The 26,182-nt window shown below is 32.4% G+C and overlaps 2 protein-coding genes across 2 annotated transcripts; one reads left to right on the top strand and one right to left on the bottom strand.

Annotated features, from left to right (window-relative positions):
- Positions 1-2,151: 2,151 nt before the first annotated feature.
- On the bottom strand, positions 2,152-3,243 carry LOC112789918 (uncharacterized). The gene has a single exon (XM_025832090.3). It carries the CDS (start codon positions 3,088-3,090, stop codon positions 2,350-2,352), a length of 741 nt encoding a protein of 246 aa, XP_025687875.1. The 5' UTR covers positions 3,091-3,243; the 3' UTR covers positions 2,152-2,349.
- A 15,616-nt stretch (positions 3,244-18,859) lies between these two features.
- Positions 18,860-24,647, top strand: LOC112789917 (probable alpha,alpha-trehalose-phosphate synthase [UDP-forming] 7). Its single transcript, XM_025832088.3, has 4 exons — positions 18,860-20,178; positions 20,654-22,689; positions 23,211-23,484; positions 23,978-24,647. Exons 2-4 carry the CDS (start codon positions 20,699-20,701, stop codon positions 24,308-24,310), a joined length of 2,598 nt encoding a protein of 865 aa, XP_025687873.1. The 5' UTR covers positions 18,860-20,178; positions 20,654-20,698; the 3' UTR covers positions 24,311-24,647.
- The last annotated feature ends 1,535 nt before the right edge of the window (positions 24,648-26,182 follow it).

Raw genomic sequence — 26,182 nt, 5'->3', positions numbered from 1 at the left:
CTTCAATGTGCTTTTATTATGACTTTATGGAGATTTGTTTAAAAATAGTCCAACAGTGATGGAATTCCAACTAATTAAACTGTTTCATTTAAATTGTCAACTTCTTGATTCAAACAACAATATTGTGAGCTGTTGTTAGATTAGCAAAAAAATTTTGGTTTCGTCATCAACGTATCTTCCATTTTAAATAGTCGTGAATGAGGGGAGAATATTCTCTCACAAATACCATAGCACACTCATCCTTCTTATCCGATCCAGTTAACCGCAACTGGGTTTTTCTTTTCCAAATCATGTCATTCTCATTCGTACTCAGAATATTGGTCGATTTATTTTTTTAAAAATATACTATAAAATATGAACACGAATTTTAATTTGTTATAAGACACGGAAATACAATGTATATATAAAATATAAAATAATTTTTAAATAAATTACAATAATATATAAAAATTTTATAAATATTAAAATATAAATTAATATTTTAAGTGTTTTTAATGTATTTGTGATTTTAATAAATAATAATATATAATATTTTTTAAAAAATAAAGGTTCATGATAAAATTGGATACGATAACATATAATAATATTTAAGTGTGTTCAAACGTGTTCAGATAAGTATTTTTTTTATTAAGAGACAATTAGATACGGAAGACACACATGTGAGTGTCATGTTCACATGAACATGACAACACAGCGAATATTCGTACTTCATTAAAAAATTATAGTATTTATATTTATTAAATCAACTTACAAATGACTATTAATAAGTATAAACAATAATAATTGTATTTGATAAAATAACTTTTAAAATATAAATAAATCAAAATAAACATAAATATAAAGATATACAAAATTGTATATTTATGAATATATTAGATTATATTAAATTTTTTTCATTTTAATAAATATATACTAATTTTAAAAAAATACATCTTTAAGTACTTTTAAAATACTTCTAATTTTTCAACTGCAAGTACAAAAATATTAGTTTTTCTATTTATCAAATATAAAAAAGATATTTGTGTTTTTAGAAAGCACAAATACATTTCCAAAATATTTTACTAAATCAAGACTATATTTCATCGATACTGTATACAAATACAAGGTATAATAATTTGTAAACTATGAAATATAAATATGAGAAAATATTATATTTAAATGTGAAATAGTAATCAAAATTGATCCAACTGGAGAAATATTTTTAAGCTAACAAATAAATTAGTTTAACTTTGGTTTGAAAACAGTTGTTTGTCAAGTTTTTCCTATTTTACAAAAATAAATTACATAGTATATAATATGAGATTTATTATTTTATAAGGATTGACTAATTTGGATGCATTGAGATCGATACTATTTTTTTGCATAATATTTTACTAGTAAGTACTTAAAAGAGTCCAATAAATACTGGCGAAATATCTTAAATTGTTAAGGAATAGTAGTGTTTTATGCCTTACGATATATAGACCGATCTATCGTATATATATAGCCCCGTATTTATAAAACACACCCACACAGTTATTCTTTCTATTTCTATTTTTAAATACTAACATCATAAATATGCTCTAAGAGACATCATCCCCTACAATAATGAAAATATATTATTAATTTATGAGTCAACCATTTCTTCTATTCTCTTCCACTTTAGCCCAACCAATCTTATTATTCACGAAACAACATAATTTAAGTTGTTGATGAGGTCCCCGTGTCAACTACGCTAACGGCACCTGTCTAATGTTATTTGTATTGCTCAGTTATTGAATAAAGAAACAAAAAATTAATTGAAGGTGAAAAACATCTTTATATCAACTTTGAATTTGAATAAACAAATCAAGATTCTTCAGAGGAAGAAAACAAATTTACCCTACCAAGATGGCAAAATCAACTAGTACAGGAATGTCCAAAACGCAAATCAAGGTTACTTTACTCTCAAGAATTATCTCTCTTTATGAATAAACTTCAAAATGATTTCTGAACATTCAAATCCTTATACTTTATATCTCTATATCCATCTTATCCCTCTTGAATTTTATAGCAATTCTATTCCATCTCTAAAATCCTAAATTGCAGCCTAAACAAAAATGGGGACAAAAATAAAAAGAAACATAGAGAAAAATAAATCTTGGTAAAAAATTGTACATATTGGATAAAAGATATCTACAATTAAGATTTTTTATTAAACAAAAATAAATAAATACATAATAACAAAAAAAAGTAAGGCATTTTTTTAGGTAAAATTTTACATACGATTATTTATGTGATTACAATTTAATCAAATATATTAAATTATTTCACAATTTTTAACTATTAATTTCACATAAAAATAATTTGACGTGAATTTCGGGCTGAGGGTTATCTTACAATAGATGCAACTGTATGAGCCCAAGACTTAAGATTGTGCTTCATGTCATTCTCATTTCCCAAAACTGGCACCCTCCAATTGAACAATGAAATATTTCTAATCTCCTTTTGTTCATAAAAATCCCAAGCCTCTGATAAATAAGGCTTAGAATTCGAAACCAAAGCAATTTCATCATTTTTGTTCTGTTCTTCGTTTCCTTCTCTTCCCAGTCTTTGCAACCCAGGTATCAAAGAAACCAACCTTGAATCTTTATCTTCTTCAGTGAACACAAAACCCAAATCCATAAACCCTTTCAGCTCCTGAAACTCAAGTTCCGTTAAGCTCTTGCTGCTGTAAAAATTGCCTCTGTTCTTGAATCTTCTGACTGTGTGTTGGTTTTCATGGATTCTAGAACTTTCCACTGCGAATTCTCTTACGTCTGCTCCGGAAGGAATTGTCCTCAGTTTCTGTAAAGGGAGGACGGAATTCGGCGACGGCGAATCGGAGAAAACAGATGCCGTGTATCCCAAGTTTTGATCACTGAAGGACCTGAATTCAAGTGTATTATTAGCTGCTTTTGCAACTTCTTCTATGAGCTTTATATGAATCACTTGTTCTTCTTCTTTTCCTTCTTCCACCACCTTCTTATTATGGGAATATTGATCAAGTTTTGAAAGGGCTTTGTTGGTTAAGATTGTAGTCTCAAACCAATAGGAATCTAGGAGTTTCAGAACTTGTTCAGCACCAACCATTCTTTTTTTTTTTTTTTTTTGAAGTTTGAAATATGGATTCAACTAAGATATGAGGAGGTTGAAGAATATCTATAAATATAATGATGAGTGGTATTTTGGAGATAAGAAGAGAAATTGTGCGACTATTTATTTATTATTTCTGAGTGGCATATTACATTGATTGCCACTGGCACTGCCCAAAAGTTTTATTATTATTTTTGGTGCTGACCACGCTAGCTTTATTTATTTATATTCTCATTTTATTCGAATATGCAACCTAGGAAGCTTAATGAAAATTTCTTTTGTTTGTCGGGTTTCATGGATATGACAAAACTCATATCCCGATATACATTTCTTTTTTGGAAAATTGGACAATGAAAATATTTTGTTTTTCTTCCATTAATATGCAATTTCGAAAAATTGAAAGTCAAGGGTTCCTGAGTTTGATTACAATTATCTCTAGTTGTAGATATAAATTTGTAGGATTAGAATACGAAACTTCAATCATCCATTTCTTCACAGTTCTATTTAAAATACCCATAACTCTTAAATCACTTTCAATTTTAAAATAAGTTACCAAAATCAATTTTAATTTCATTTCTAAATTTAAAAAATTCCGTCTTGTGAAATCAAAATTAAATATTTTAAATTTATTAAATATTTTTAAAATATATTCTTTTAATTAAAAATAATCTAATAAAAATTTATTTTATTTATCCAATTTTTCAAAACTAACTTTAGTTTCACTTAAAGTTCAAATTTTTTTTTTAAAAAATTTAAAATCATTCTTAGCTTTAAAATTTTTTTGGTAAGAGTCAAAGTCATACCCAATTAATAATCCTAATTGAAAATTCCAAAAATATTTATCCTTAAATTCATTACTTTAATTATTCTAAAGTCTTTAAAAATATTTCAGACATATCTCTTTTGATAAAATTAATCAAACCAAACTCATTTTTCTTTAATAAAAACTTCTAACCCATTTTCGAAACCATAATCAAAACTCTCAAAATTCTTTAAATTCTTACAAAAATAAACTAATTCTTATTATTAAATTTTATTTAAACACTTAAAAAATTTCAGTAGCATCTCCCCTAAAACTCGAACTTTACCCCCCTTTAAGGTTCCATCTAAATCACATTTTTCAAACTCTTTTTAACAATTTCAAAACCAATTCATTACTCAATATAAATATATATAAGTCGGATGTCCAACACAAAACCACTTTCTCAATAAATATATATATATATATATATATAAATTCAATTTTCAAAATAAAATCACTTTTCAGCATAAATAAACGAATTCACTTTTTAAATCAATTTTCATTAATAACCACATGCTAACTCTAAAAATCAATAATTTAGTCAGGTAGATAGTCATATACCTCCAAAACAAACCAGTTACACAATCACCAAATATATATATATATATATATATATATATATATATATATATATATATATATATTGATATTAATTTATAACAATTTCGTAATATAAAATAAGTTTTAAAAAAAGCCCTATCTCAAATAGTCAAAATCTGAAAGCTATAAAACGTGCAAAACCCCTTTTTTCCTGGCTCGCGACAGTCTTAACCACAGTTCTATACCGCTTCCGCAACAACAATAGCAACTTCAAACACCACATGTAAGGATCAAAACTCAATCCTATTGCAATAATGCCGCAGAAATTTCAGCAATATATATCGAAATAGCGATTAAAAGGATTCTCGGAGCAAAACGACTTGCTGTATAATGTGTGGGCATCTTTTCTATATTTTCTTAGTAATTTAGATATAGATTTATTAAGTTTTTATGAGATTTTTTAGTGTTTAATTCATGTTTGGATGCTACTTTTGATGTGCATTGTGGTTTTATTAATTTATGGAAAGATTCGGACGACTTTGACAGAGTTTGTGCAGAAGAAAAAGGAAGAAAGTGGATATTGTCAACCCTGACCTCCTCGCACTCTAACGAGCATAACTTGAGCTACATAGGTCCAATTGACGCGGTTCTAGCGACATTAGCGTCTAGCGCCACAAGCCTCGTAAAGTATACAAGCTCTCTGTGAAACTGGTGCCAAACACCTCGACTCGGCGTTTAGCACCAGGTGCCTCGTAAAGCGCATCCAGAACCACATGCTGGTGGCACTAAAACGCCAGGAAGACAACAACTCACACAATTCTCTCTACCTCAGTGGCGCTAAACGCTGAGCTTGGCGTTTAGCGTTAGTAGCGCATTTTGGAGTCCAAAGAAGACTTCGTGGATTTAGTGTCTTTAGTTTATTTTTTTATTTATTTTCTTTTCATTATTTTTAATACAAAACGCAATCTTTTAGGTTTTAGATTCATTATTTTATTTTATTTTCAAATCAATTAGGTTAGATATAAAAAGATAAAAGATCCAGTCCTTTGGGCTCTCTTCTCTCCTCTCTTCCTCATTATGCACTTTACACAATTTTGGAACCATAGTTTTTCTCTGAGTCATGAGCAACTAAACCTCCTCTGTTAAGATTAGGAGCTCTATTTATTTTGATGGATTAACAATATTGTCACTCTACTTTGACTAATATATTGATTTAAATTCAAGGATTATTTTTGTTCTTCATCTTAGGAATTAGAGTATATTGAAAGATAACCCTTTTTTTATGTGACTTCTTGTTGAATCTTGGAAAAGTTAACTCACTTGAATAACAGCTTGAAAGTAAATCCTCAAAATTCTCTAATTACCTGGAATTAACGCGATATGTGACATATAATCATCTTATCTTTGGGTATTTAAGGTTTATGTGGCTAATAAACTTGAATTGGACCTAACCCTTAAATCTAAATTAACTGACCAAGGAATTGGCGGTTGATTAGGTTAGAGGAGATTAAATCACTAAGAAATTAGGGTTTAATCAATTAAAGTTTTTCATGAGTTGAATCTTGCATGATTGAAGTAGTTGGTAAGTGTTCCGAGGGTTACCTGAAACTGTAGGTCGATCTCGGACGAGATCTCCTGTATGGGTCGAAGCTGATGTGTCCAAGTTGCTGGGCTTGATGGTGGTGTTGATCCTTCGTCACCGGAGGGTGGTGGTACATGCAAGGGACTCCGATGCTTAAGTTAGCAAGGGTATTAAGCAGGTTTTTAGTAGAATCAGAGTATGAGTTATACTTGGGTGCTCCAGTGTATTTATAATGGTGTAAAGTGACCTTTTTAGATAAGATAAGTTAGTTATCTTATCTTATCTTTATCTTTCAAGTGAGGTCATCTTATCTTCAAGGGAACCACCCTTCTCTCTATAGGCTTGGGCTGCCTTAGGTTTTGGGGCGCGGTTCTCCATTTGGGCCCTTTTTGGGCTTTCCTGGTGATTTGGTCGAGCTCTCTGAGAGGAGGTCGGATTGTGCTGACCTGAAGAAGTCAGTCGACTTATCAGTAGAACATTCCGGGTCGGACAGCTCGACCCAGGGTATGAACAGTAAGAATTATTAATCCGAAAAAATAAATATCTCTAAAATCTTAACAATTTTCTCATATACCTTTCACAACCAATTTACTGTTTGCTTTCTTAATTTCTTGAATTACTTTTTTATGTAATCTAGAACTCAAAAACACTCCTTTTTACTTGTCTGAGTAAGCAAATCACTCAATTATTGTTGCTTGATTAATTAGCCCTTGTAGGATCGACCCTCACTCACTCGAGGTAATACTTGGTACGAACCGGTACACTTGCCAGTTAGTTTGTGGTTTTGAAATTCTACAACAAGTTTTTGGCGCCATTGTAGGGGATTGACTGTGATTGACAACTATCCATTGTTTGATTTTCTAGATTAGACGTTCTTTGCCTTAATTTTTGTTTAATTTTTTTCCCTATTTTTTCAAATATTTTGCTTTAGTTTGTTTAAAACTTTTCTTTTAATTTTCGAAAATAAGTTTGGTGTTTCCTTTGTGTTATTCATTTTATTTTCTTTTATTATTTTCGAAAAATTTCACTCCTTTTTCTTTCTAATTTTCGAAAATTTAGCTTAATTTATTATTTTATTTTGTTTTATCTCTTTTACTCAAGTTACCTCACTGAAAATTCTCTTCACTCTAACGTAGAGATTCCCACTTTTTTCTTGTCTTCTGTTTGTTTATGAGTAGGAACAGGGAAAAGGAACCTCTTCTTAAATTTGATCCTGAGATTGAACGTACTTTGAGAAGATGTTTACAGCAGACTAGGGTTTACAAAGCTGATAAGAATTTCAAGGATAATTTTGAGAAGGAATCTGAAGAAGTTACTATGGAGCTGAACAAGAACAATATTGCTATTCCTAAAGCTCCTCATACTCCTAATGTACCTGAGCAACCTAGAAGGATACTTGGCTCATACACTGTTCCTAGTCCCACTTTCTATGGCAATAGTATTGTTGTACCCCCTGTGGCTGTTAACAACTTTGAGTTAAAGCCTTAGCTCATCACTTTGGTGCAACAAAACTATCAGTTTCATGGACTCCCACAGGAAGACTATTTATCTCCAATTTCCTACAAATCTATGATGCGGTGAAGACCAATGGAGTTCATTCTGATATCTATAGGTTGTTGCTCTTTCCGTTTGCTGTACGGGACAAAGCCAAGCAGTGGCTTGACACACAATCCAATGAGAGCTTGGATACATGAGACAAGTTGGTCAATAGATTTTTGACTAAATTCTTTCCACCTCAGAAACTAACTAAGCTGAGGACTGATGCTCAGACTTTTAGGCAGAGAGAGGGTGAATCTCTCTATGAAGCTTGGGAGAGGTACAAGTTGATGCTTAGAAAATGTCCTCCTGACATGTTTTCAGACTGGATCCAGTTACAGATTTTCTATGATGGAGTTACTGAGGTCGACAAAATGTCTTTGGATAATTCTACATACAGATCTCTTCACATGAAAAAGACCCATGAGGAGGCTCTAGATTTAATTGAGATGGTTGCAAACAACTAATATCTGTATTCTTCTGAGAGGACCTCTGTGAGGAAAGGAGTTAAGAAATTGGATGCTTTGAACACAATTCTCTCTCAGAACAAGACTCTGTCGCAACAGATAAATGTCATTACTCAACACTTGGGTGGACTACAAGTTTCAGCTATTAATACCCAAGATGCTTCCTATGACATGAGTGGCGGTTTCTCTTAAGGTGAGCCTTAAAATTATGGTCAAGTTCCCTCTGAACAGGTTAATTGTGTCCAATACTTACAATCCGGAATGGAGAAATCACCCAAATTTTAGATGGAGAAATCACCCACAGAGGCGCCAGAGCTTCAATAATAATCAGGACCATCAGAATAATTTCAATAAGAGTGATTTCAACAATAACAATGCACCTTCTCATTCTAAAAAATCTTCTGACTTGGAATCTATAATTGTAGAGCTCTCCAAGAGTACTCTTAGTTTCATACAGGAAACCAGAACTGCAATTAGAAACTTGGAAGTTTAGATGGGTCAACTCGTCACAAAAATTACTAAGATTGATCAGAGGTCCACAAATACCTTTCCTAGTAACACAATTCCAAATCCAAGAGAGGAGTGCAAGGTTATCACCTTGGTAAGTGGACCAGTGGTAGGTAAGGAAGCACAAGTTATTAAGAAATCGGTTGAAAAAGAAGCTACAGAGAAGGCACAAGCCAAGGAGAAGGACACCCCTGAGAGGCACCCTGATAATCCCTTTCCGGTTAATCTTAAGCAATATCCAGTGAAGTCTAAAGCACCTGAGTACAAGTCAAAGATGCCATATCCTTAGAGGCTTCAAAAGGAGACCGAGGACAAGCAGTTTTCAAAGTTCTTGAAAGTCTTCAGAAAGTTACAAATCAATATTCCTTTTGCTGAGGTTTTGGAGCAAATGCCTCTCTATGTTAAGTTCATGAAGGAGTTGCTATCTAAGAGGAGAACTTTAAAGGGAGATAAGATAGTGTTCCTGACCAAAGGATGTAGTGCCATAATTCAGAGTAATTTGCCAAGGAAGATGCTTGATCTAGAGAGCTTTCAAATTTCATGCAACATTGGGAGAACTGCCTTTGAGAAAGCCTTGTGTGATCTAGGCGCAAGTATCAATTTAATGCCCTTGTCTATGATAAAGAAGTTGCAAATCAAAGAAGAACAACCAACAAGGATAGCATTACAAATGGCAGATAAATCCTTGAAGCATGCACATGGAATAGTGGAGAATATCTTGGTCAAAGTGGGTATGTTCTTCCTTCCAGTAGACTTTGTAATTCTTGACATGGGGGAGGATGAAAATGCTTTTATAATCCTAGAAAGGTCATTCCTAGCCACTGGAAGAGCTATGATTGATGTGGAAGAAGGTGAAGTAATGCTGATGATGCATGAAGAGCATTTAATCTTCAGGGTTTTTAAACTCATACATCACTCAGGTGAAGAAGTCAATTGTATGAAGACTGAGTTCCAAAAACCCCCTAATGATGTAAAACAGAGTTTGCAGCTCAAGCCTTCTTTGGTGACAATCAACAAAATTTTCCTAACATCAAATCTAAGTTTGGTGTTGGGAGTGCAGTGTCAAGAAAGGGAGAGGCTCCCAAGAAGAAAGTGCCCAGGAAATGGAGAAACAAAAAGATCCCCACTGAAGGTTTCTCACCAGGATTAAAGGTGGTGTTTACTCAAAATCCAGTATTACCTCATACAGTAAATAGAATCCTCTCTCTTGAGCATATTGAGCTACTTCATAGGGACACAGGAAGAAAATTCACAGTGAGAGGGAGGAGTTGAAGCACTATGATTAACCCCACCATAACAAGAAATCAACCGTCAAGCTAGTGATGTTAAAAAAGCTCTTGTTGGGAGACAACCCAATATTTAGTATCCTTAGATTTTATACGCATTTTATTTTATTTTATTTTATTTTGGTTCTGTATAATTTTCCTTCTTTTACGTGTGTTTTGGTCATGCAAAGTGTTTAAAACAGGAACAGGTGCAATTAGAAGGGAATTCAGCACACTCTGGAGGATGTTCAGTTCAGGTGTCTCGACGCTAAATGCTGCAACTTGGCGTTTAGCGCCAGGAGACACGCATTTTGAGGAATGTCACTAGGAGGCTGGCGCTAAATGTCCCGACTTGGCATTTATTGTCATGGTGCACATATTTTGATGAGCAATTAATGCGGTGGTGGCGCTAAACGCGGCAACATGGCGTTTAGCACTAGGAGGAGGACCAACATCTCCAACATCTCTGACGGGTGTGCGCGCACAATGCTGTGCGTGCGCACAACCCTCCTCTTTTAACCCAGTATGAATACGCATGGACTTGTGTGCGTACACACAAGCGTAAAAAAAAAACTATTTCCCTTATATCACTCCTATCTTTCTTTGCATTATTTTTGTTTTTATTCATCCGTGCACTTTTTATGTCCCTCCCCTTTTTTAGTTTTTCTTTGCTTGGGGACAAGCAAGCTTTTAAGTTTGGTGTTGTCGAGCGAGCTCTCTATTTATCTTATTATCAATGGCAACAAAGGGAGGTGAATTATTTTCACGGAGGAGACGACCACCACGATGACTAAGGTGGTTGAATTTTTTATGCTATTTTCCTATTTTTGCTCTTATTTTATTATTTCCTGTTTTCTATTATTTGTTTTCAGTCCTTTGTATGATTATTAGCATTTTTAATTTTTTTAGTTTTAGTTCATTATTTTAGTGTTTTAATTTTAGTTTGAAAAAGTTTTCTCATGTATCGCTCTCTAAGCTTGAATCTGAAAAAAAGGTGATGTATTGCATGACAAATTAAGTTTATATTCTGAATTCTCTTATTTATTTTGATGTAGTGTTATTTATTTGTGATTTTAAATGCATGAAGAGAATAGTGTATATTTGATCTTGGAGTTAAGATTGTTAATTCATGAGATACATAAATTTAGAGAAGTATTATGAATTCTCTAAATTAAACAAGAAATTAATCCTTGAAGTAAAAGAAACAGTAAAAAAAATAAAAAATAAAAAAACAAGGCCCAAAACTCTGAGTATCAATGACTATGAAGGTTAAATATGATCAAAAAGCTCAAAAGAGTTATTTTTCTAGCCATATGCTTGTGGTGTGAATGTGTCAAGGAATTATTGTGACGGAACACATAGAGTCAAAGCCAAGTACAAATAAAGAGTATGCCAAAGGCTCTGAGCATCACTGACTAGACAAATTCAAAAGAAAAATCAGAACTCAAAGAGTTTTCCATTTAAGTGCATGTGATGTTTTTATGTCAAATGAAGCTTGAGACAAATTATTTAGAGTCACGGCTAGGCTCAAGGTGCAAAGCACCAAAAAAAAGAAAAAGAAAATGTTGTGTTCAAGGATTAATCAGAGGATAAAAAGAAGAGAATTCATAATATTATTCGAATTCTAGTTCCAAAAGACATTAACATTTCTGAGCTTCAAAGGATAGTGAGATACCGAAACTGTTTAGAATCACAGTGTCATTAACCCCACTCAGAGAATAGACAGGAGCTTAATTAAAACTCAACTCTTAGGCAACTTCACTTCTCAGGTTCATATTGTTTTCAGTTGCTTGAGAACAAGCAACAATTCAAGTTTGTTATTGTGATGTGTGAACATCTTTTCTATATTTTCTTAGTAATTTAGATATAGATTTATTAAGTTTTATGAGATTTTTTAGTGTTTGAGACATGTTTGGATGCTACTTTGATGCGCATTGTGGTTTTATTAATTTCAGAAAAGATTCGGGCGAGTTTGACAGAGTTCGTGCAGAAGAAAAAGGAAGAAAGTGGATGTTGTCAATCCTGACCTCCTCGTACGCCAACGAGCATAACTTGAGTTATAGAGATCCAATTGATGTGGTTCCAGCGACACTAGCGTTTAGCACCACAAGCCTCGTAAAGTATCCAAGCTCTCTGTGAAGCTGCTACCAAACGCCACGACTCGGTGTTTAGCGCCAGGTGCCTCGTAAATCGCACCCAGAACCACACGCTAGTAGCGCTAAAATGCCAGGAAGATAGCAACTCACACAATTCTCTCTGCCTCAACGACGCTAAACGCCAAGGCTGGCATTTAGCACCAGTAGCGCATTTTAGAGTCCAAAGACAGCTTCGTGGATTTATTATCTTCAGTTTATTTTTCTTTTATTTATTTTCTTTTCATTATTTTTAAAACAAAACACAATCTTTTAAGTTTTAGATTTATTATTTTATTTTATTTTCAAATCAATTTGGTTAGATATAAAAGAATTAAAGATTCAGCCCTTCAAGCTATCTTCTCTCCTCTCTTCCTCATTCATCACTTCACACAATTTTGGAACCTTAGTTTTTCTCTGAACCATGAGCAACTAAACCTCTTCTGTTAAGGTTAGGAGCTCTGTTTATTTTGATGGATTAACACTATTGTCACTCTACTTTTGATTAATGTATTGATTTAAATTCAATGATTACTTTCGTTCTTCATCCTAGGAATTATAATATATTAGAAGATAACTCTTTTTCTACTTGAATTCTTGTTGAATCTTGGAAAAGTTAACTCACTTGAATAATAACTTGAAAGTAAATCCTCATAATTCTCTAATTACCTGGATTTAACGTAATATGTGACATATAATCATCTTATCTTTGGGTATTTAGGGTTTATGTGGCTAATAAACTAGAATTGGACCTAATCCTTAAATCTAAATTAAGTGACCAAAGAACTGGCGGTTGATTAGGTTAGAGGAGATAAAATCACTAAGGAATTAGAGTTTAATCAATTAAAGTTTGGCATGAGTTGAATCTTGCATGCTTAAAGTAGTTGGTAAGAATTTATAATCCGAAAAAATAAATTTCTCTAAAACCTTAACTATTTTCTCATATACTTTTCACAACCAATTTACTGTTTGCTTTCTTAATTTCTTGAATTACTATTTTATGCAATCTAGAACTCAAGACACTCCTTTTTGCTTGTCTGACTAAGCAAATCACTCAATTATTGTTGCTTGATCCATTAGTTCTTGTGGGATCGACCCTCGCTCACCTGAGGTATTACTTGGTACGACCCGGTGTACTTGCCAGTTAGTTTGTAATTTTGAAATTCTGTACCACTGTACCAAAAAGATACCAAGAACAGAGCATGCACAGCTCCAACGGTTGATTCCGGCGAGCTCCAGAAGCAACAAAAACCCATCCTCCTCCTTCGGCAGTGACTCCCACAGCAGCAATATCCAGGTTCTCTCTCCCATTGGCGCTCCTCTCCACGGCCACAATAGACCCAACAACAGTAGCAGCGATGAGACAATAATGACACTTCATGGACGGCGACGAGGAGCACGACGGAACGGCAACGATGTGCGAAGACAGCCCCTACAACTTGCGCGAGCTCCCTCTATCTCCTTTGGCTTCTCCTACGACGGCGTCGTCTCCCCTCTATTCCTGGCTAAACGACAACAGCGACGACAAAGATCTCAGTGGCAGCTCTGGCTCAACGGCAATGCTTCCCTCTCCGCGATATTCTCACCCTAACATGCATCTCTCTCCTCCAGGTGACACAGCAGCGGCGACGGTGACAGTGATGCCTACAAACGCCGTGTCCGTTTCTCTCTCTTCCCTCTTCTTCCTCGATCCCATCTCTTCTCTCTTTTTTCTTTCTTTCTTTTTCCTTTTCTTGTGGGTGGCAGCTGGATGGTACGAAGGGGAGTTAAGTTTCAGATCAATCAAGAGACCTCCAAGAAAAGAAAAGAAAGCCAAGTTGCTGAACATTGTAGAAGACTTCGCACCATTAAGTTTCGAATCAATCAAGGGACCTCCAAGATGAAAAAAAACTGTTGCAGAGGTGTCCATTTTGCACAGGGTCAAGTACTTTGCTAATCTTATTGTTTTTATTGAGAATTTGGTAGCAAAGTTTTCACGCCTGTTATGATGTTGTCATAGTAGTAGTTATTTGCATACTGATCACATGTTTAAGGACAAATGATTTGCAATTTTTAGCACGAATGCATTGTTAATTGCTTTGTATTTACTGCAAAATAAAAAATACAAGACAAAATAAAAAATACAAGGCAAAAATACAAAATTTACTTTTTTTTGTAGGATGTGCTTAACCAGTTTCTTCTCTATTTTTTTTACTACTAAGAATAAAGTATGATCTCTCACTTTTAATTTTATAAATGGGACCAAAATTAAATAGGAAAGAGAGAGCAATGAAAAACGAGATTAAATACTGTATACCATCCAAATTTTTTTTTTACCGGAGAGAATCCACTCCCAAGTTATTATATTTTGTTAGCTCTGTGATTATTATACTTCGTTAGCTGCATTTTGGATTTTTTCATTATTTGAACCTTGAATGTTTGGCCTAAAATTTGGAAAGTATTTATTATCGCCTTTGGTAAAAATTGTGTTTTGTAGTGATTGTTTGATAATTAATATTTATGTAAATTTATTAACTTTGTTCATTAAATTGTGATTGAATTGTGATTAATTAGCCCAAGTTTATATATTGAATTGTTAATTCTTGATAATTTGGATTCTTGATTAGCAGTTTTGAACTTTAAGAACAGATTCTTAAAGAAAGTTAATTTTAACTTGTAAGTTCTAAATTTTTACTGGAATAAAGATAGTGTTATGTGTTATTTTTTAATTTTGGTTTTCATTGTTTATATTTGCAGGGGTACAAAATTGATGACAACATGCTAGACTTTATATTGACAGAAATATGCCAAAAGAGTCAAGAATTATAAATTTGATATGATACAATTTTATGTTAGAAAAAAATTGTGTTTAGTTAAATTTGTAGAACTTATTTTATTGTAAAAGAGTCTTAAGGACATGTAAGATATTTTAATTATCTATACGATTATATATCGTATAAATGTTGAGTTAGTGAAATTAGAAAATTAATTGATATATTAATTATTTAATTAAATATTTTAAAATGAAATTTCTATTTTTGTAACTAAGAATAAAAAAAGTTACAAAAATAAGTAGTATTTTGTAATAAAATATTATGACACAAAAATCTAAATTGTTACGAAAAATATTTTAAAGATAAAAAAGTGTTATTACTTTTGTAACGAATTTCGTTTTTTGTATTAAAAATTTTTTTTATAAAATATTATTTTAAATTGTAATAGTTCTATTTTTTGTTACAAAAATTTTTTGTAATTGAACATACTACAACGACCCCTTTTTTTTATTACAAATTCTTTTTGTTTTAAAATTTTGATTTTTTATAACAATTATTTTTATTACAAATATTATTTTTTTTGTAGTGTTAGGATCAGGGTTTGTATGAGTTGTGTGTAAGTTAGGATTATGGTTTGTGTAGGAATTTGTATAGGAAACATTAATAAAATTATATGATAGAATAAAAAATAAAAATTAAATTAAATATAAAATAATTATCTTTAAAATATTATTTAATTATCAATTTATAAATTTTTTTAAATAAATACTAATTTAAATAAAATTAGATATAATTAAATTAATTTTCTTTTATTTATAAAATAAGGTTCAAAAATTTAATATTAAAATTAAAACACATAAATTTTTTATTATTTTTTAATTATTAAAACCCTAAATTATAAATAAAAAATTATCAAATTTATATATAAAAATCTTAAAAATATAGTCTTAAATAAATATAATAAATTATAAATGTCTTATTATTTAATTTTAAAAAATCTGAAATTTTATACTATCCTCTGTCTTTTAGGAAATCCACTAAAATTAACTATTAAAATAAAATATATATATTAAAAATGTTATTTACACATAAAAATTAATTATTAACTTATTATGTATTGGGCAATTTACATAAATAAATTGTTTTTACTAAAGATAGGAGACTCGAACCCGTAACCTCTTAATTGAGTATGGGGAGACTATGCCATTTGAGCTATTACTCATTGGCTACATAAATAAATTGTTACACTTTTAAAATTACGCAAATACATTGTTTTCAAATTGAAGACGCAAATACATTGTTTCATATATTTATAGAAAGCGCTACTGGCAGTAGCGGTTTACATAAACACAGAATCCGCTGCTGTCAGTCACGAATTACGTTCAAATGTAGCAGCACAGAAACCGCTAGAGCCTGTCGCGGTTTGTATTTGTTTGGGGTTGGTCATAAACCGCTACTGCCAGTAGCGGTTTATGTGAATTGGAACACGTGTGTAAATCGCTGGAAGCTGTAGCGGTTTACGTTGAGAGAGAAAGAAACGAGTATATATTTGTTGCAATCATATGATTTATATAGATAAAAAATGAAGTAATTTTTAAAGAAAAAATGTATGCTTTAGTGAATTTTTTACTAAAAATAAATTATTTTATCATTCATGAGTTTTAGAAGGAATGAAGATTAAAAAAAAAAATTAGTCTTAGTTTATATATTTTAATATTCTGTGAGTACTTACTCTTTGATTTGCTATTTTACTACTTTGTGAGTACTTACTCTTTGAGTTTTTATTTGTATTTATTATTAGAAGTAAGACCAAATTACAAATAAAAAATACAGTACTCAAAGTATTAAATTATATAAACTAAGACTATTTTTTTATTCTCATCTCTTTTAAAATTTATAAATAATAAAATAATTTATTTTTAGCCAAAAGTTCACTAAAGCATATATTTTTTTCTTAAAAAATCATTTCATTCTCTTTTATTTATATCAACCATTCAAAGGAGATTCGGAGAGTTTGTAACATGGGGTTGTGTTCTTTGGTATTGATTTGCATTTGAGGTTCTAGCTAAATAATTTTTTTTTTTGTGCAACTTTGTTGTCTTATACCAAAAAATAAAAAACTATTTGTATTTTATAGTTAATTGATTGGATAAACAATAGTGATAGCATCATAATTTGATGAATAAAATAAAAAATATAAATATCCATGTAATAATTTTTTATTTGTATTTATTATTAAAATGTGACTAAATAGCAAATCAAAGAGTGTGTACTCACAGAATACTATAATATATAAACTAAGACTATTTTTTTTTATCTTCATTCCTTCTAAAACTCATGAATGATAAAATTATTTATTTTTAGTAAAAAATTCACTAAAGCATACATTTTTCTTTAAAAATTACTTCATTTTTTATCTGTATAAATCATATGATTGCAAAAAATGTATACTCGTTTCTTTCTCTCTCAACAACGTAAACCGCTGCTGCCTCCAGCAGTTTACACACGTGTCCCAATTCACATAAACCGCTACTGACAGTAGCGGTTTATGACCAACCCCAAACAAATAGAAACCGCGACAGGCTCTAGCGATTTTTATGCTGCTACATTTGAACGTAATTCGTGACTGACAGTAGTGAATTCTGTGTTTATGTAAACCGCTACTGCCAGTAACGGTTTCTATAGATCTATGAAACAATGTATTTGCGTCTTTATTTTGGAAACAATGTATTTACGTAATTTTAAAGGTGTAACAATTTATTTATGTAAATTGCCCTTATGTATTTGTGTATAAATATACGTATAATTTTAATTTATTTTTAATATATATTTTATATATTAATATATATTTATTTTGATAATTAATTTTAATATATATTTAATATGATTAAAAAATATTAATAAATAATTATTTTATTGTATTCATTAATATTTTTTTATAATATAATAAATATTTAAATATGACTTAAAATAGAAGAATACGGATAAACATAATAAAAAAGGGAGGAAAAAAAAAGTCGACAGCACAGTACAAAAAAAATTTATAATACATACTATTGGTCAATACATACTAAGGAAATAAAAAAAAATTTGTTATAAATATTCATGGAGGTAGATTAATCTTGTCATTCATAGAGTATGTTTAATTATTTTTACATAGGTGAAGAATTAAGTCTCAAAATAATCTCTCAAATTAAAAGTTATTCGTATTCATTTCTAAAATGGCAGTAATTCAGAGTAGTCCTTCAAACAATTTCTATCAACGAGGCATCATAAAAAAGCTGACGTAAACTCGTTTCTGACACGTCGCCAAGCTCTAAACGACGCTGTAATTGATTTGGCGCCTAAATTGAGTCAAACGACGTCGTTTCATTCTTTAAGCACATAAATCCTTCCCTCAACGATAATCCAACACTTTCTCTCCCTCCCAAAACATAAGCAGAGATCTTTTTCTCTCCTTGTTCCTCTTCAATGGTGCTGCTCTGAGTGTTTTGATTACATTCAAAATCAGCTGGTCCCCACAGTCAGCTTCATCGTCGTCGTTGTTGAGAGTGTGTTCAAAATCCTATAGCTGATCACCGTACACGGCGATAATGCCGCGAAGAAGGGGGGGGGCAGAGGAGGGGAAGGGGAAAGCTGGGGGAGCTAGAGGAAGGAGGAAGGAGAGGATCTCCGGAGGCGAGGTGGAGACGGGGGAGGCAGCGTTGCAGGAGCGGGAGGCCACGGAGGAGGTTGAGCGGTTGAGGAACGCTGTGAGGAGGCAGAGGAAGGATTTGAGGGCGAGGATACTTGAGGTTTCTCGAGAAAAGACCGAGAGGAAGAGGATGCTTGATGAACGCTCCAATTACTGGTCCACTTTTGTTTGTTTTTTATCTTTTTATTTGTATATTTTGTCCTAATTTCTGTGTATTGTGCTTGATGATTGTTAAGAAGTAGAGAGAACATATTACATAGCAGAAAAATTGGTAGAATTTGCCTTACCCTAATTCGTGTATATATATAGAAAGGTCAGTGAGGTCTTGTTAAGGACAATATCTGAGATGCAAGTAAAGTAGTATAATAGCATGTGCTAGAGATATGATTTATGTTTAGAAATATGCGTTTAATGATAAGAAATTAAAATGTAATTAAATATGATTTATGATTTCTATTTAAAAGGAAGGTTTATATACTTTTGTCAATGCTGGTGATATGTTTGAAGCAACAAAACAGCTGCAACAATAAGCCTTTTTTCTATTGGTGGGATCGGCTACAGCCGCTACACACTCTTAACGACGATGACAAAACCAATTAACCAACCGTGGAGACTAGTCGATTTTGAACGGAATCGCTGCAGTGAGAGCACTCAGAGCAGCGCTATTGAAGAGGAATGAATCCACATCAACTTTTCGATGGCGCTTCGTGGACAGAAATTGTTTGGAAGACTATTCTGAGTTTCAAAGTGTAATTTCAAGAATGAATATAGGTAAGTAGGTAACAATTAATTTAAAAGACTATTTTAAAATTCGAACATAATTTAAGTGACCACTTTAAAATTTAATTGATGAAATTCATCGAGGAGTACCTATTTTCAGAGTTCGTTAAAGGATTATGTGAATTTTGCAAAATAAATTCGTCGATGGTTCGCGAACCTGATGAGAATCCAAAAGAATAGTTATTTTAGTTAGATTTATTTTCGGAAGTAAAGATTTTTTTGTTTTATAATAAAAAAATTTCACAAAATTTACATCCTCTCTCATGTTTCACGCGCACGCGCGTGCTATTCCCCACACCCTCGGTGCTGCCAGCTGGCACCTAGGTCGGTTCACTCGGTTGGCCAACCTTATCCAATTTCATATTAAAGTTTTACTAACCTCACCTGCAGTTACTCACTCACTTACCCCTTACCGCTAAATCTCACAGCAGCAGCGATTTTGCAATGACGGTCGCTTCTTCACCTTTGACCTTACACGTGCCAAATCAAGCTCTCATTGGTCTGTGCCGCGATTCCTTTTGCCTCTGAAACTGTAGATAAGAGGTGCACGATTATGTTGTGCTTTAGAAAAAGATAATAAAGAAATAAAAAGAGACACCAACTAATATTTTTGTTTAAAATAAATAAAAATTAAGGTATTTTCCAGTCATCACACCTCTTGAATAATAATATTTTTTAATTATTAATTATATAAATTAATGCGTAAAACTGAAAACTAAAAGGTTTATATTATTAATTCTCTGAATATTCATTATTTCCTAACGCTTTCCTATTTCATCATCATAATAATTCGTTTCTTATTTTTTATTTTATTATTATTGTTCTCATTTTTGTGGGAGAGAAGAATAAGGAGAAGGAGAACGAAGAAGAAAAGAGTTGAGAATTGAGATCTTGCGAAATAAGAAACCCTAGTTTTTTTCCTTTCCCTTTTTAGGTGTTATCTGCAGAAATTTTCCCAATCGAATTCAGCTCCAACCTGCTACTGTCACCAATAAGGATTCTTTGGTCATTGTTTCAATCGCTACAGGTATGTTTTAATTCCCCATTTTCCCAATTCCTTTGCTCCATTTCTGTGTTGCTTAGAATGAGGGTAAAGAACAAAAGGTTTCTATTTTCATTTTATGTGGTCGGATTTTGTTGTCTTTGATCTTATTGTGATGGGAATCGACGGGGTTTGGTTGGTATAATGCATGTTTCCTTGTTTGTGATGTAATATAGCCTATGTTGGAACACTGTCAAACGTTGAAATGCTTCTTTATCGAATTATGTTGCATATGTGTATGCGCTATCTGCATTTGGGTAAATTGCAAATAATTTTTCAGCACAAATGACTAGCCAAGAGTAAGTGTTCTTGGTTATCATCAGTTCATGAATCTTACTTTCGCTTGTTAATGTTTATGCTTACGCCCTCTTGTGTATGTTGGTTGTGAGTTTCATTGTTTACTTGTGTATTCAAATGATGAATGATTTTAATATTGGTGTTCTTTTTGTCAATTTTGTAGAGGAAATCAGTTTTTTGGATTGTGTGCAATTAAGACGACGCAAAGATGATGTCAAGGTCGTATACAAATCTCTTAGATTTGGCTTCTGGGAATTTCCCGGCAATGGGGAATTCGTTTAAAGAACGGCGGCGGATGCCAAGGGTTATGAGTGTACCTGGGATTGTCACAGAAGTAGATGATGATCAGGCAGTTAGTGTTTCTTCTGATAACCCGTCAACTATTTCTACAGATAGAATGATCATTGTAGCAAATCAGCTACCTTTAAAAGCAAAGCGACGAGAGGACAACCAAGGTTGGAATTTCAGTTGGAATGAGGATTCCTTGCTTTTACAACTCAAGGATGGACTTCCAGAAGAGATGGAGGTTCTTTATGTTGGATCATTGCGTGTTGACATTGACCCAGCTGAGCAGGATGATGTGTCACAGTATTTGTTGGATAAATTCAAATGTGTTCCTACTTTTCTACCCTCTGATGTTTTGGCAAAGTTTTATGATGGCTTCTGTAAAAGGCAGTTATGGCCACTTTTTCATTACATGTTACCATTTTCAACCGCTAAGAGCCACCGTTTTGATCGATCTTTATGGGAAGCCTATGTGCTAGCAAATAAGCTATTTTTTCAAAAGGTAGTTGAAATAATAAACCCAGAAGATGATTTTATTTGGGTTCATGATTATCATTTGATGGTGCTGCCAACCTTTATAAGAAGGCGCTTTAACAGGGTTAAACTGGGATTTTTCCTGCATAGTCCCTTTCCTTCATCAGAGATATATAGGACTCTTCCTGTCAGGGAGGAGATACTTAAAGCATTACTCAACTCTGATATCATTGGATTCCACACGTTTGACTATGCTCGTCATTTCCTTTCTTGCTGTAGTCGTATGCTGGGTCTGGAGTATCAGTCAAAGAGGGGATATCTAGGATTGGAATATTATGGAAGGACTATCAGTATTAAGATTATGCCTGTAGGAATTCACATGGGTCGAATTGAAACCGTTATGAAGATGGCAGATGAGGAGTGCAAGGCAAGGGAGCTCAAACAGCAATTTGAAGGGAAAACTATTTTGCTTGGTGTTGATGATATGGACATTTTTAAAGGAATTAATTTGAAGATTTTGGCTATGGAGCAAATGCTCAAACAACACCCCAAATGGCAAGGAAGAGCTGTTCTGGTCCAGGTTGTAAATCCTGCAAGGGGAAAAGGGATACATCTAGATGAGATACGTGCTGAAATAGAAGAAAGCTGCAGCAGGATTAACAGAATGTATGGACGGCCTGGTTATGAACCAATTATTTTTATTGATAGATCAGTTTCAGTTGCTGAAAAGGTTGCCTATTACAGCCTTGCTGAGTGTGTTATTGTCACAGCTGTGAGAGATGGGATGAATCTAACTCCTTATGAATATATTGCTTGTAGACAGGGAATATCTGGTAATGGTTCATGTTCCGATATTACAAGCCCAAAGAAGAGTATGTTAGTAATATCAGAATTTATTGGGTGTTCTCCATCACTCAGTGGGGCTATACGTGTCAATCCATGGAATGTTGAGGCCACTGCAGAGGCAATGAACGAGGCTATCTCAATGAGTGATGGAGAGAAGCAGTTGCGGCATGAAAAGCACTACCGGTATGTTAGCACACATGATGTAGCATATTGGTCACGTAGTTTCTTGCAGGACATGGAGAGGGCTTGCGCTGACCTTCTAAGAAAAAGATGTTGGGGAATTGGTCTTAGTTTTGGATTTAGAGTTGTAGCACTTGACCCAAATTTTCGTAAGCTCTCAATTGATGCTATGGTTTCATCTTACAAGAGGGCAAGGAGTAGGGCCATTTTGTTGGACTATGATGGTACGGTGATGCCACAGAATTCCATTAATAAGAGTCCAAGCAATGAGGTTATCTCTCTTTTGGACACGCTTTGTGCGGACCCGAGAAATGTAGTTTTCATTGTTAGCGGGAGGGGGAGGAATAGCTTAAGTGATTGGTTCTTACCCTGCAAAAATCTGGGAATTGCCGCAGAACATGGTTACTTTTTGAGGTATGATCTTTGCTATTACTTACTGCATGGGTCATATAAAACATTTACACACATAACTTATGCTATAAGTTGGAAGGGGCCTTTTGTCTGAATATGAAAAATGATGTTAATTTCCTTTTGTTACTCTTGTGGTAGTTTTCTTCCCAATCCAAATTTGGCAGTATTTAGTCATTATCTCTGCTTTGACAAATGCTTTTAACAAGTCGTTTTACCCTGTATAAGTTTAACCTGTATAAGTTTAAATTAGTCATGAGAGTTGAGAAAACCCAAGATTAAATAGATCTAGGTATTCTTGTAAGTAGAGGTGATCAAATCTAGAAACTAAATTCAGTAAATACTACTTTTTTATTTATTCTTATCCAAAATTAAATAAAAAGGGGTGTAATTATATATATTGAGGGCATTCTTGAAAATATATGTGCATTTGCATTTTGCTTCAGTATAGTTTCTTATCTCGACATTCAGTCATATGGTCTCTTTTATGATGAGGCAATGTTTTAAGAAATTTGAGCACATTTCAGATGGTCGCAAAGTGCACAATGGGAAATTTGTGGTAAGAACATGGACTTTGGATGGATGCAGATTGCTGAACCCGTGATGAAACTCTACACAGAGGCAACTGATGGTTCCAACATTGAAACAAAGGAAAGTGCTTTGGTCTGGCAATACCGGGACGCAGATCTTGGTTTCGGATCTTCTCAAGCTAAGGAAATGTTGGATCATCTAGAAAGTGTTTTAGCCAATGAGCCCGTTGCCGTGAAGAGTGGCCAGTTCATTGTTGAAGTAAAACCCCAGGTATATATAATTTCTTTAAATCATTATCTAATAAAACCCGGATAAGCACTTAATAGCAAATGGTATCAGCAGCAGAGATCATTCATGCCTTGCCAGCAATTTTATTATTGGAGTGTTCATTTTTCAGCCATTGAGTGACAAATATTAGAGGAAAAGAAAGAAAAAAGGAAAAAAAAAAAGAAAAAAAAAAGGACATGTGCAGCCATAAAGGTTTAAAATTTGTTGATTGTCAAATTATAGGCAGGGTGGAACTTTATTTAATATATAAGAAAAAGAAATTTTGGAGATTCTTATAGTTCATTTGGTTGAACTACAAGCATATAGTAGAACTCCTCCATCAACTTGACCTGTGAACATGAGCCGTTTAATCATAATATCTTTTTTTTTTTTTAAACATTGGCATAAACTCTTATGGTTAAGATTGCTGTTCTGGACCCTGATGAGAGGTGACCTGTTTCATGTTGAATACATCTGTCAATGTTTTTCTTTTCAGGATGTGAGCAAAGGCTTAGTTGCCGAAAGGATATTTTCATCAATGGCAGAGAATGGCAAACAGGCTGATTTTGTGTTGTGTGTTGGTGATGATAGATCAGATGAAGACATGTTTGAAATAATCAGTAGTTCAATCTCAAGAAATATTCTTTCAGCCAATTCTTCTGTATTTGCCTGCACAGTTGGACAAAAACCAAGCAAAGCTAAGTATTATCTGGATGATACTACTGAAGTAATAAGCATGCTTGAATCTTTGGCAGAAGAATCAGATTCTTCACCCGACTTAGAAGAAATTGGAGATTCTTTTCAAAGGCAAGTGAGATTATCATCCTGACTTTTTAGATAAAATGATTTGTTTAATTGGGTGTAATATTCGTGGGTGAGCTATCATTTGGGGCGTTGGGCTGAGAATGCTTTCATAATTTTTTTTTTCTTTTCCTTTTTTTCCCCAATCTATTTCTTTTTTTATTATTATTTTTAATTTCTTCAATTATATATTACATATATTTTTGGGATAATCCCGTCATTGGTTTTCTGTTCTTGTCATTGATAATTCTAGTTGGAAGAGTAGGGAAAGATGTTATACTGGCATTCTGTAACAAAGGAAGCAAAAAGTGGAAGCTCTTATTTGCCTTCCCAACATTTCCAAATATATTTAGACAGTTGATTCACTTGATTGGATATAGAAATGCAATTATTTCATTTTTTTTACATAATTAACAAAATTTAGAGAAGTAAATAGGAGGATAGAATAATAGCATAGCTAGGCTACATGGGAAATGGATATTTTCTTATTAAAATTTTATGTACTTCTTTCATTTGTTAATTGTTGTTAATTGAATGTTTTCATGGTTAATATTTGGATTTAATTTAATTTGTGTTTGTGTATCTATATGAATATATAGAAAAAATTGTATTATATACATATTTAACTAGAGTAAGGCATGGGCGATGCACATACGAATAACGAAAGTCAATATACTATAATCGTGGATTAGTGTAAAATTATAAACACTAAGGTAGCGTTTGTTTTGAAGTACTGAGACAGAGATTGAGACTCAGTATCGTGTTTGTTAGTTCAGAGACTGGTACTAAAATTTCTGTCTCTGTCTTTAAAATTTCAGTATTTCCAAAAAGTAAGGACACAAGGGACTGAAACTTTTACAGATGGAGACTGAAACTTTAATAACATTTTATACCTAAAATACTTTCATTTCAATTAATTAATTTTAATTTTATTCTTTGTGCAAATTAAATTAGAATTTCATTCTTGTTTTAATTATTGTCTCCCATTTTACACCAAACAGAATATTGAGATTTATTTCAATCCCTGTCTCTTAGTCTCTGTCTCTCAGTCTCTGTCTTTCCGTCTCTGTCTCTCCACCAAACGCTACCTAATGTTATGTGAACATTAAAATTAGTCACTAGTATAAAATATATGTTAAAATATAAAATATATGTTAAAATATAAAATATGTATTAATATATTAATTTATATATAAATACAGAGTCATTAATTGTAGTGTATAAATACATTTTTTAATTGTAAATGTACCATGAAATGTAATGGAGATGAAAATAAACTATACGTATATGAGATGCATAGAAAGAAAAAAAAAGACAAAAAAGAAAATAGTTAAACAAACTATATATTAAAATAAAAAATAAAAAGATTTTGGAGTGGAATAAAATTATAATAATATAAAATATAGTTATCAAAACTGAATCGGTAATTGATCCAATTTATCCGGTCATAATAAAATAAAAATATAAAATTATAAAAATAAAATTAAAATTAAAAGTTAAATGTATATTTTTAAAAATATATTAATAATAATTAAATATCAATTTTTAGATATAATTTATATTGCAAAAAGAGATAATAAATTAGTTGCTAGTATAAAATATTTTCTCTAATTTAAATGAATATAAAAAACAAAAGATGACACAATCAATATCAATATATTATACTATGTGTTGTTACTTGTTTGGTATCCATGTGAATCTATACTTAAAAGGATAAAAAAAATAAAAATTAATTCATATATATATATATATATATATATATATTGTCATATATATTAATAAGAAATAAGTTAGCATAGTGGCAAGGGGGAGGTTGTGTGCACAAGCTGCCTCATATTTAGACCTTGCTTTTAGGGATAAGTATGATTTTGGTCCCTAACGTAGAGGTTAAAAATTTATT

This window comes from Arachis hypogaea, chromosome 3, assembly GCF_003086295.3.
Source record: "Arachis hypogaea cultivar Tifrunner chromosome 3, arahy.Tifrunner.gnm2.J5K5, whole genome shotgun sequence".
Taxonomy (NCBI): Eukaryota; Viridiplantae; Streptophyta; class Magnoliopsida; order Fabales; family Fabaceae; genus Arachis; species Arachis hypogaea.
This window is presented reverse-complemented; position numbering and strand designations above follow the sequence as displayed.